Source organism: Bos mutus, chromosome 16 (assembly GCF_027580195.1).
Source record: "Bos mutus isolate GX-2022 chromosome 16, NWIPB_WYAK_1.1, whole genome shotgun sequence".
In the NCBI taxonomy this organism is placed as follows: domain Eukaryota; kingdom Metazoa; phylum Chordata; class Mammalia; order Artiodactyla; family Bovidae; genus Bos; species Bos mutus.
This window is the reverse complement of record NC_091632.1, coordinates 43,635,356-43,647,860: the sequence shown is the minus strand read 5'-3', so window position 1 is coordinate 43,647,860 and position 12,505 is coordinate 43,635,356. Positions and strand designations below refer to the sequence as shown.

The 12,505-nt window shown below is 43.4% G+C and overlaps 1 protein-coding gene across 1 annotated transcript in view; it reads left to right on the top strand.

The window, feature by feature from the left end:
• Positions 1-12,505, top strand: part of MTOR (mechanistic target of rapamycin kinase) — a 123,538-nt gene that overhangs the window by 40,686 nt on the left and 70,347 nt on the right. The window contains exons 25-28 of the mRNA XM_005901305.3: positions 841-987; positions 5,194-5,336; positions 8,227-8,389; positions 8,505-8,650. Coding sequence (XP_005901367.2) covers positions 841-987; positions 5,194-5,336; positions 8,227-8,389; positions 8,505-8,650 — 599 coding nt within the window. The remainder of the gene's footprint in view (positions 1-840; positions 988-5,193; positions 5,337-8,226; positions 8,390-8,504; positions 8,651-12,505) is intronic.

Sequence of the window (12,505 nt, the reverse complement as noted above, 5' to 3'; positions counted from 1 at the left end):
GTATTCTTAGCAATGGGTATATGTGCAGCTTTTTAGCTCTGAACTGTGCTGTGCTGAGCTAAGTCGGTTCAGTTGTGTCCAACTCTTTGCAACCCTATGGACTAGCCCACCAGGCGCCTCTGTCCATGGGATTCTCCAGGCAAGAACACTGGAGTGGATTACCATGCCCTCCTCTAAGGGATCTTCCCTACCCAGGGATCGAACCCGTCTCCTGAGGCTCCTGCATCGCAGGCAGATTCTTTACCGCTGAGCCACTGAGGAAGCCCTTTGGCTCTGAACTAGGGATTGGCAAACTTCTGTCAAGATAGTGCATTTTTTCAGTTTTGCAGGCTCAGTGGTCTCTGATGAAACTACTCAGCTCTGCCACTGCCACCTGGAAGCAGCCATAGGCATCCATAAGCACATGAGCCAGGGTGCATTCCAGTAAAACTATTTATGGACACCAAAATATGATTCTCTAATAATTTTCATGTGTTGCAGAATATCAGTCTTCTTTCAATTATTTTTTCAGTCATTTAAAAAAATGTAGAAACCAGCCTTAGCCCTTAGGCCTGACAAAAACAGGCAGCAAGCAGCTCCTTGCTGCCCCAGCTCTTCATCATGTTTATTGCTTATGTGCCAGTTGCATGCTCATACTCCTAAGTCAGTGCTTGTCAGCAACTGGGACTGACCAATGCAGACTGGTCTCAATGCAGAATACAGCCCGGTCATGATTCATTCTGTCCGTACCTGGCTAAATCCTGGCTCTTCTGAAAGGTGGGACCCACCTGAAGGTTAAGGGTGTTTTCTAACCTGGATCAGCTTGCGGAGTCGCAGGTGTTCTGTAAACTCTGGTTGCAGGGGTATACCCTGGCTGACGAGGAGGAGGACCCTCTGATTTACCAGCATCGAATGCTGAGGAGCAGCCAAGGTGATGCCTTAGCCAGTGGACCAGTGGAAACGGGGCCCATGAAGAAACTGCACGTCAGCACCATCAACCTCCAAAAGGCAAGTGCATTGTGTCCTGGGGGGCTTGGAAAGGAGAGCCCTGCTCTTGTTGCTTGTTTGAAACTTTCAGCTCTTGCTATCTTCTGTCTAAAATAACCAAAATCCAAGCATTTTTCTGAAAATCTGGATACCGTGAACTTAGGTCATTTTGTCTTTCTCCAAGTATCTGAAGTATACAGTTTTTTAATATAAGGAAAGTAAAGAACAAGGTGTCCTTTTATGTTCCCTTGGCGCTTTGGTGGTGGAACTTATTTTTTTAATAATTTTATTTGATTATTTTATTTTTGGCTGTGCTGGTCTTTGTTGCTGTGCGGGCTTTTCTCTAGGTGCTACTCTCTAGTTGTGGGTCACGGTCTTCTCATTGCAGTGGCTTCTCCTGTTGTGGAGCACGGGCCGTAGGACACGTGAGCTCAGTAGTGGTGGCTCTTGGGCTCTGAAGCATAGGCTCAGTAGTTGTGGCGCATGGGCTTAGTTGCACCGTGGCACGTGGGATCTTCTCAGATCGGGGATCAAACCTGTGTTTCCTGCATTGGCAGGTGAATTCTTTACCACTGAGCCACCAGGAAAGCCCAGTGGAACTTGTTGCAGTTTGCATTCTCATTTTTTACATGAATAGAACACAACCAGTCAGCCTTGTAGTTAGCACTGAGACTGATGCAGGCTCTTGAAAGCAGTCCTTCAGAAACTTCTCAGACTCATTGGGCTTAACCATATGCTGGGGAACTTGTTAAAATGCTCGTTCTGATTCAGGCTGAAGCTCAGGCCTTGATAGTCTCTATTTCTAATAAGCTCCCAGGTAATGGCTGATGCCAGTGGTCCATGGGACCACACTTTGAGTAGCAAGGATTTTAGATCTCTGCAGGTCAATACTGGATTCTCTGTGCTGACCAAAGCCTGGGATAAAACCAGCTTCTCATCACGTATGCCACCAGCGATCCACTTACAAATAGGCAGTTCAAAGCATCTCTGATGGATCTAAACAGAGTAATCATATACTTCACTGACTTTTAAGTAAATTTATCAGGTTGCTTATTTTCCACATTTTGCATCAGTCTTTAGTACTTCTGGTGACTGAAAACAGCTCCCAGTTTGTATTTCAACGTAGTTTTCTTTCCTTTATTACCAGTTGACCCAAGGCAGCTGCACTTCTGTGCAGCAGCAGATAGAGGTAAAGAACTAGGCAGGGTTGGTCCCAGCTGACTTGGTCTCTTGGCCAAGCCCATAAAGATTTGCATGCAGACCTGTGTGCATGTGCTCACATACAGCTTTGGAACACTGGCCTTTACTCCTGACATCAGCCTTTACCCACATAGGCAACTGCAAAGTAACCACTACTGAGAAAAGTTTGATGATTTAAGATGAAAGTGGTAAAATACCCCTGGGTCAGGAATGATGTTACTCTCCTGTGTGTGTTTTGTAATTGCTAGTCCCAGACCTCAGGAGGAAAAAGGCTGACACCTGGCATTCCCAAGTGTTTGCTGAGGCCACCATGCTAACACCTCACCCTGGAGGGAGGAGCTGGACAAGGAGGCCAGATGCATGTTTCCACCCAGATATTTTCAGCCTGCCTTGGTGCAGAATGTCCTTCCAGCCAGGCAGCTGTCCGCCCTGCTTTAGGAAATTCGCCAGTGGTCTAGTTTGCTTCCAGGAAGTTTTGCCTTTTACCCAGAATTTGAGAAAAAGAAGGCATCTTAGTTTGTCTCACCTGAAAGAACAGATCAAGTTCAAAAACCCTAAGCAAAGTTCTCTACACCTAAAGCTCAGATTCATTTCATCGAAAGGTAAATTGTGCTTCTATGTATTCATGTGATGACAACTAGGGATTGGTATATTTGTCAGTTTTAACCAGCCTTCAAAATAATAATTTGCCACCTCAGTCACCCTTCTATTGGCTATGCTAATAGAGGATTTACATAGTACAGAAAACATAAAAGCCATTTATATATACCTCCAGCATGCCTCCAAGATTCTCAGCTGATTTCCTGTCTTATGGTAATTGATCCGGGCTTACCTTCTAAATGAATGAGCTGGCGTTCCATCAGCGTGCACCAGTGTTACAGATAAGGCAGTCAGCAGAAGGTGGGTGATGAGAGGAAACTGGAGTTTGAACAGTTGCTGTAAAACTCAGAGAATTGAGAGTTGATTATGTTTTAAATTACAAAGCAGTAGGGAAAGGCCATTGTGAGGCACATATCGTGTTTGATAGATTGTGCAGTTGTTCACTAAGCCAAAATTTTTTGGAGAGCTATTTGCTACCATTTATCGAATGGTACTAATGTTAATGATCACAATAACCACCATCTACACTTGTTGGGCACTTCCCATGTGTCTGTCAGACACTGTTGTGAGCACTTTATATGTATTGATTCATTTAATCTTCACAGTAACCATGTGAGTTCAGTGCTGTCATTACCATCTCTCTTTTATGATGTGGACATTGGGGCACTGAAAGGTTAAGAAATTTGTCCAATGTCAGCCAGTAGATGGAGGAGCCAAGGATGTGAGCCAGGTATGACTCCAGAGACCAGTCTCTTAACCACTGTGCTGCATTGTCTTTGCCTCACCCAAACTCAGCCTCACATCTTTAGAGGGCGAAAGACGTTAGTACTACTTCCTTGTATATGATTGACTTTTAAATACCTTGTAACATAGTGCTGCTATGCAGAGACTCACTGTGTAGGGTGGAAACCAGCAGTCTGTGGATTGAAAAGCACTTGGTGTTCCCATTTCATTCCACAGAATAAGGTCTAAAAGTCTTTGGTATCTAGTGTCACTCTTCTTTTAGTTCAGGAGTTCTCATTGTGTCAGTGAGAATCGACAAAAATTTTTAAGCTGTCTCTTACAGTATCTCTACTTCAGTTTTTGATGTACAGTAATAGTTGATGTACTGTCACTTATTGGTAACTCGTCAAAAGCTACAGCAGACTTCTGTTTCATCCCAGGAAAATGGTGGGTTGGATTAGTGGTGGTCAGGTTATGTAGCACACACAGGTCTCTTTCACTCCCTGGACGACTTCCCTTGAGAACTTCTGCTCTAACTTATCTGATCCTCCCTTAGTTTAGGGAGGATTGACCTGTCTGTTCTGCCAGAAAAATCTTTTAAGAATATATTTTAGAAGTTAAAGATTTAGTAGTTAGGGCTAGCCCAATTCAGAGAGAAGTCATTTTGATAATAAGAGCAACAATGTTTTGCTCGTTATTCCAGCTAGACCCTTTAGATGCATTTTTTCCTGGAGGAGGAAGACTTAAGACTCAGATGCCGCATACGAGTAGTTTGCCCAGAGTTTCTTCAGCAGCTGAGTGGCAGGGCCAGGATTCCAGCCAGGTGTTTCTAACTTCAGAGTAGCAGACAGACACTCACACATAGAGCACTAACTTGTGCTGAGCACTGTGCTAAGTCTGTTACACATATTAACTTAGTTAATCCTTAAAACACCCTCTGAGGTGGGGACTGTTATCCACACTTTACAGAGGAGGAAACTGAGGCACAGAAAAGTTAAGTAACTTGCCCAAGACTAGGCACCCAATACGTTACATAACTGGGATTTGAACTCAAGTTGCCGAGCTGCACAGAATGTGGCTTCTGGCCAGTACCCTCTATTACCCAGCCCCAGGGCCTGAGTCTTTCCATCCACCTCCCTAAGCTGTCCCTGCTAGTAACTCTTGGTGCCAGGAGAGCTCAGAGTTTTGAGGAAAATTGAAGGGGATTAACTGCAAAGTAAAAGTTCTATCTGTTCAGCTCCTTTTGTCTCATTCCAACATAGTGCTGTGTCCTCTGGGCTTTGTTGCACTATTGATGATGGTGCAGATCTGAGCATTTCCCCCTCCGTGTGTGACTGCACTGTCAGATGAGCCAGTGTCCCACTGCAGGGTGCCCTGGGCCCTTCCCACACTGCTGGAGGCCATTCTTAGTGTGATGATCCCCATCCACTCTGGGGTTGTGGAGCTCTCTGCTTGGCAGATAGAGTTGAGCACAGATGAGTTGTAAAACAGGCGTTCTCTATATTGTGTTATATTCCAGAGGTTGCTGCTTTTGTTTTATGACTTTAATTAAATATTACTCTTTTGTATTTGTACTCAGGGAGTTTTGTCATGAGAGGTACAATTGTATAAACCAAAGAAGTGGGATAATCATTAGATAGGCAAGGGCTCCTTACAATAGGCCCTCACAGCTGATGGTTTTCCTTTGTCGCCTGTGGTGTATAGGCCTGGGGAGCTGCCAGAAGGGTTTCCAAAGATGATTGGTTGGAATGGCTGCGGCGGCTGAGCCTGGAGCTGCTGAAGGACTCCTCGTCACCCTCCCTGCGCTCCTGCTGGGCCCTGGCACAGGCCTACAACCCGATGGCCAGGTGCGGTGTGTCAGGGCTCCCTTCTTCCCAGCTTCACATTGTGATCAAGAGGACTAGCCTGTAGAAAGCAATATATAATAATTAGTTTTTATTAACAGTAAGAGTAAAAAGGTATTTTTAATTTTGTTAACTTCTGGGGTAAAAAATAAAAAGGCAAATTGAACATGCTCTTATTATAGGAAGAAGATCCATCTTAACCTTGCTAATAGACCTTTCATTAGTAGATTTAGGTCCAAAATTTTAATTACAAAGTCATTTATAACTCTGAAAACAACTATGTAATAGTTTAATATAATCTGTTTCCAGTAGTAGTGATGTTCCAGTTACATGTGACTGCATAAGTCCCCAAGTCTTAGTGGTGTAAAACAACAGTCATCTAAAATTATTTATTCTACGCACAAATCTGCAGTTTGGGCAGGAAGTGTGGGAACAGTTCGTCTCTGGCCCACCCAGTATCAGCAGGGGTATTAGTCCCGGGGCTAGAAGGTTGACCTCCAAGATGGCCCATTCATACATCTGCCAAGTTGGGGCTGACAGTTGGCCAAAGATTCAGCCCTGGCCAGGGCCTTGGTTCCTCTCCGTGTGGCCTGCTCCACGGGTTGCTTGGGCTTCCTCACTGAATACTGTCTTAATTCAGGAGTGAGTGACCGCAAGGGACTGACACATGACACAGAAGTGCGTGGTGCTTGTACAACCTGCCTTGGGGGTCATGTAGTGTCACTTCTGCCCCATTCTGTTGTCAAAAGAAGTCACAAAGACCCACTCAGGCTCAAGGAGAGGAGACGTGGATGCCACTTTTTTATAGGGGAGTGGAAAAAGGAAATGGCAACCCACTCCAGCATCCTTGCCTGGAGAATCCTGTGGACAGAGGAGCCAGGTGGGCTGCTGTCCTTGGGTTGCACAGAGTCGGACATGACTGAAGTGACTTAGCATGCCTGCATACATTGAGAAGGAAATGACAACCCACTCCAGTATTCTTGCCTGGAGAATCCCAGGGATGGAGGGGCCTGGTGGGCTGCTCTCCATGGGGTCACACAGAGTCAGACACGACTGAAGTGACTTAGCAGCAGTAGCAGCAGCAGGATAGATCGTAGAAGAATGTGTGGAACAGGAGCTAGTGCTGCAGCCATCTTTGGAAAATAGAATTTACCTTAAAAATACTGTAAATCCTACACAGTGAATCTTAAATAGTCATTGAAAATTTGGTTTATAAAAAGTTGTAACACATATAGATTCATGGTATAATGTATGTGAATAAAATGGAATACAAAATGGTGCAAATGTGGGATTTCAACTATTAAAAATATGTGTACCTAGGAAAAAGATTATAAAGTAATACAATAATGATTATCTCTAGGAGGATTTAAGGAGCAATTATTTTCTTTTTTTCATTATTTTCTAAGTTTTTCTACAATGGACAGTGCTTATTTGTAATGAAGCATGATTTCATTAGCTATCTTTTCATTGGCAGGAACCAAAAAAGTGAAGTATTCCATTTCACTTTCATCATCACGGCTGGTTTGCTCTTTGGAGTGTATTTAGCAGAAATAGAGATGGTCCCTGAGACTGCTACTTGGATACCATGATTTGGTTCATCTGATTTCTTTCAAATATTTTTTAATGCTTAAAAAAAATTGTTCCTAGGGAGTCTCTGTTTCCATAGTGTGCAGATTTCACATTCTCTATTTCCATAGTATGCAAAAATAGTGTTTCCTCTCGTCTGCTTCAAGTCCTTTTTGAGCACACCCTCATCCAAAAGAGGTTTGTGATAAATACACACACATGTGTCTGTCCCCTTAATGCCAAGCATGTTCATTTGGGAGCCACCGTAGCCTTGGAACTAGATCAGAAAGCTTACTTCTTAATGTACACAGGGCTTCTCTTGGTCTTCATGTTACCCTATGAATTTCAGATTTTGTTTTCTTTCATCAGATTCCAAAATTATGTATACATTGAACTGATCTAACCCTTTAAGTATGTAAATAAAAATAGATGTATAGGCGTCAGGTGCTTAAGCCCATACATTATACAGGCATATCCTGTAGTTTCCAACTCCCTCTCCACACATTCACCAAAAGCGAGAGGGTAGGATTGAAGTCCAGATGTCAGGGGTAGCAAACGTGTCCACCCAAGTGGTGCTGTAGTGGTCTTAAATAGTTGTCGTGATTCTGGGAATGGTACCCCTGCTCCCAGGTCTTCCCAAGGCCCCAGCTGTTAGAGGTTTGGCTTAGGGAAGTTTTAAGACTTACGCATTTGGGTTCTGTTTTCTGATGCTTCTCGTTTCTTAAGCTCTGTTTTCACTTTGTTTATGACCACCCAACTAAGGGTTCTGCTTATGTTTTCAAAAGCAATAGCAAATGCCTACTTCTGGTATTAGTTTTCACATTGCCTGAGAAGAAACATCCCAAGAATCATTTGAAGATGAATGTTAACTGAATCTGTTATGTCAGCTTCTATGTTAAAAGTCCCTTTCTGTCCATCCCCTCCAATGAAAAAGAGTGATGCAAACACTGTGGAGACAAGTCATTTTGTTTTGCTCTTCGTTCTCCCACTCCATCCTGCCCCCACAGTTTTCCCTGGACCTGTGCTGAAAAATTGAACAGTCACTAGAGCCACATGTGCTTATTTCAATTTAGGTTAATTAAAAGTAACTAAAACTTAAAATTCAGTTCCTTAGTCATACTTATTACTGTTCAAGTGCTCATTGACCAGTGGCTGCCATATTGGGTGGGGAAGATAGGAACTATTTCCAGCAAGTTCTGTTGGACTGCCTTGGCCTGTACAACCATTATCAGTGCCAGGAGTAGCTTGTTAAGTTGTGGCTTTGTGGCACCAATCAGAGGCAGGAGGGGCATTTCCAACATTTGTCTCCACTCCTGTCTGCCTTCAGGGATCTCTTTAACGCTGCGTTTGTGTCCTGCTGGTCTGAGCTGAATGAGGACCAGCAGGATGAGCTCATCAGAAGCATCGAGTTGGCCCTCACCTCCCAGGACATCGCAGAAGTCACGCAAACCCTCTTAAATTTGGCTGAATTCATGGAACACAGTGACAAGGTGAGCCTGTCAGGGAGCCAGCTGGCGGGAAGAGGGGAAGCACTACATAACCCACTCTGGCCTGTGGCCTGTCTGCCATTTGTTTCCTATGCTGTGGGGTTTTGCTCTCCTCCAGGGCCCCCTGCCTTTGAGAGATGACAATGGCATTGTCCTGCTGGGCGAGAGAGCTGCCAAGTGCCGAGCATATGCCAAAGCGCTGCACTACAAAGAACTGGAGTTCCAGAAAGGTCCCACCCCTGCCATTCTCGAGTCTCTCATCAGGTAGGCCATAAACCCTTTCTCTTGATGCCTGCGTCTCACATGACCTCTCTTCTCCCACTGCCTGGTGCCAGTGTCCTGGAGGCCCTTGGAGACCTCTGCTCTGTCAAATCTGCCGTCTGGACTGCCACGTGTGTAAACGAGTTGTGGTTGCAGGTGGCCTTTCTTGGTACTCTAGCCAGAATTGTCACTTCTGTTGACCCTTAGCACTTGGGCTCCTGTTCCTTTCCAACCTGTGCTTACTTGTCCTGAGGAAATCAGCCTGAAGCAGTTCTGTGACCAGAGCAGCCTAGGAAAGATAGATTTTATGTCTGGGTTAGACCGCACTCTCTGGCTTAGGAGTAGGAGCTGATTTCTGTGCCTCAGAGACCAGCCAGAGGCAGGCTAGGGTTTTATTGACTAAATATATTGGTACCTGAGTCTTCCTCTGTGGAGTGTGAATGTAAAAGGCAGAGCCATGTCTGAAATCCAGTGGTCTTTTCCTCTCATTTGCTATGTTCTCTCATAAGGTTGTTTTGAGTCTTCTGGGTATGGAAAAAATAGGTTGTTTAATAAATTTTTCACTGTTATGAAATTACAAGCAGCCTTAAATGCTAGCTCCACAGCTCCTAGAGAATTGTTTACTTCCCCTAATGATTATCGGAGAATATTAACTCCGAGATCTAATTATCTTCATGTAAATGCTAACATGGTAGATTATTTCACTACAAATAGTTTAGGAAAACTCATGCAGCTAATCAGGACCTCCACTGTGGCTGAAACAGCCCGCTGTGAGTGGCGCTCCCTTCATTTGTAAGGATAATCAAATAACAAGTTCTCTGCTAGCTCTGCTTTTGAGTAGATGCTAAACTCTGTTCCTTTGAGTGCTTTACAGAGTGACCAAAAAGAAATAGAAGCGTGTTTTTGCCCAAATAAATTGGACTTGGAGAGAATGCTGATTTCTAAAATACCACACAGGAACGTTTATAAATGTGCCATCCTATGGGTAGGCCTCAGTTTCAAATTAGGCAGAAGCGGACACCTTCCTTCCTTCCTTCCGTCTCTGGCTTATATAATGCAATCTTGCTTCAAAACTGGAAGAAGACCCCATAGCTGAATATTGTGACTTAGCATTAAGTAACTAATTTTTGAACATTAATTTCCTTGCTTGCCTTTTTCTGTTTGATACCTCTCTGAAACTTCCCTCATCCAAGCCCCAGTTTTTTCCATATTTGAGACAATCACTGAAGCATTAGTGTTTATGCAGATATGTAGTAGAAGATGTAGTCAGAGGCCTGGAAAAGTGTTCCAGAAGGTCATTTAACTTCTTAAAGCCAGTGTAATTGAAAATGTTGTTGTTGAGTCGCTGAGTCGTTCCTGACTTTTACGATCCTCTGGACTGTAGCCCGCCAGGTCCTCTGTCTATGGGATTTCCCAGGCAAGAGTACTGGAATAGGTTGCCATTTCCTTCTCCAGTAATTGAAAATACATCCTTGGAATTGCCTGCAGATTGATACTGGCTCTAAGAAAACAAACAAAAACCTCTGGTCCCAGTGAAGCCAGGGCCTCTACACTCTGGTTGGTTCCAAGTCTGGTTCAGCTCAGCTGGTTCAGGTTCAGCTCAGCTCAGCCCTTCAGTTGGTTTCCTGTATCTTCCCAATACCCATCTTTTTTGTTTCTGCTTGTAGCTTTTCCTGCTAAATTTGTAAAACTGCTTTTTCTCAGCACAGTTGCCACGTTATGCCGTCATATTCAGTGAAGAAAGTTTTAAGAAACATCCTTAAGCTGCTTATTCAGAAGTTGCTCTCGGCGTTACCCCAGTCCTCACAGACACTCCTCCCATGGCCCAGACCCTCCTCCACGACTTTGGTTTTGTCTTGGAGGCATTACTGTTCACTAAGAGGTTGGGTTCCCTTCCATACAGAGCTCAAAGCTCAATTCCTGGCCCACCTGTATCACATTGCAGACATCTTACCTGTTTTTTCTACTGCCCAACTCCCTTCTCTAATTTTATTTTTCCTTCTGTTACTTTCTCTTTAGCATTTGTCATTTATTTTAAAGTTTAGTATATACGTTTGAATCAACTGCCTTAAATTCTTTTTGAAGCAATCAGATTAATTGTACACAGAAACATCTTTGCACAATTGATTCTTAGTTTTTATTTTTGTTATAAAAAGCTGTCCTGTGCTGACAGTACTGTTCTCTTGCTGCTGGATCAATCTGTCGTCCTGCCTGTTGAAATTTTTATCCACCTGCTCTAGGACACATTAAATCCACATGTAATCCCCAAACTGTGGCCTACAAACTCTCAACGCTGTTATGTATCAGTGAGTATAACTGCTTATTTGGGGAGCAGAGAGTTAAATGAGTATTTAGGTACTTTGAAACACACGTGCTCCTGTACTTATACATGTGCACAGTTTTTACTTGGTGTATTAGCATTAGGATAAGATCTGGTGTCCTGCTCATTCTTAGTTCATTCAGGACAGTGTAACAAATTACCATAGGCCGGGTGGCTTGAACATCATTTATTTTTCACAGTTAGGAGAAAAATCTAGAAGCTGGGAAATCCAAAATCAGGGTGCCAGCATGGTTGGGTTCTGGCAAGACCCTCTTCTGGGACGTTGGTTGCTCTGTGTGTCTTCCTGGGGTCTTTTTATAAAGGCACTAATCCCTTTCATGAGGGCTCCACACTCATGGCCTAATCCCCTCCCAAAGGCTCCCGTCTCCAAATGCCATCACACTGGGAATTAGCCTTCAAAATATGAATGGGGGATTGGGGGGTGCATCAGGGAGATGCAGATTCTGTCCACAGCACCTGCTTCTCTTTCTCCACCCAAAATAGAAGACAGGGTCTGATCAAAACTGGTGCTCTCACTGCCCAGCCCCTGACATGTTATCCCATTTTAAGACAATTTTCTGATTGAGAAAATTCCAGTGCTTACAATTGGCATCAGCTCTGCCAACTGCCCGTCAGTCCTGTTCTCTTTCACACCCTTTGTACCTTCTCTCGTACATCCTGGAGGGTGTGTCAGAACACAGTGCTCTTTCCCTTCAGGAGAGCTGAGCTCTCCTTTTTGTGCTTCTGTCCTCTTGAAGGTAGAGGCTGTGCTGTGCTCACCTTCAAGTCCTTGGAATCCATGTCACCCTGCCCCCGACAAAATGTTTTAAAAGTGACCATTACTGTCAGAACCTGCACCTCTGTGGGTTACCTTCTGTGTTTTCCTTCCACCTGCTTTCCCTCATCTCTCAGACATTTTCCCAGAAGGGTGAGGTAAACCGCAGGTGCTGAATTAGAGCTTCAGTGTTTTTGTTTTTGTTTTTGTACGGTGACTTTTTTTTTTTTTTTCAACATTAACCTTGCCACAAAAAGGTTTTTATTTCACTTACTCAATTTCATATCTATATAAATATGAGTCAATTTCAGGAACTATAGGTTTTGATTGATATAGGTACTTTGTCCCCCCAACTATCTTGAGAAATGATTTACAAATATAATTGTATATATTTAAATGTATACCATAATGATTTGATATGCATTATAGAATGATTACTAAGATCAACATAATCACCTCACATGGCTAATTTTTTTATGTGTGGTGAGAATGCTTAAGATCTACTTTCAGCAGATTTCAGATATACAAAACTGTTTTGTTAGCTATAGTCACCATGCTGTGCATTAGATCCTAAAAACTTACTCATCTTATAACTGAAAGTTTGTGCCCTTTGACCTATATCTCCACATTTTCCCATTCTCCTGTCCCCTGACAACAACCATTCTAGTCTCTATTTTTATGAAATCACTTTTAAAAACATGACTTTGCATGTGTGATACTATATGTTATTTGTCTTTCTCTGTCTTATTTTACTTAGCATAAT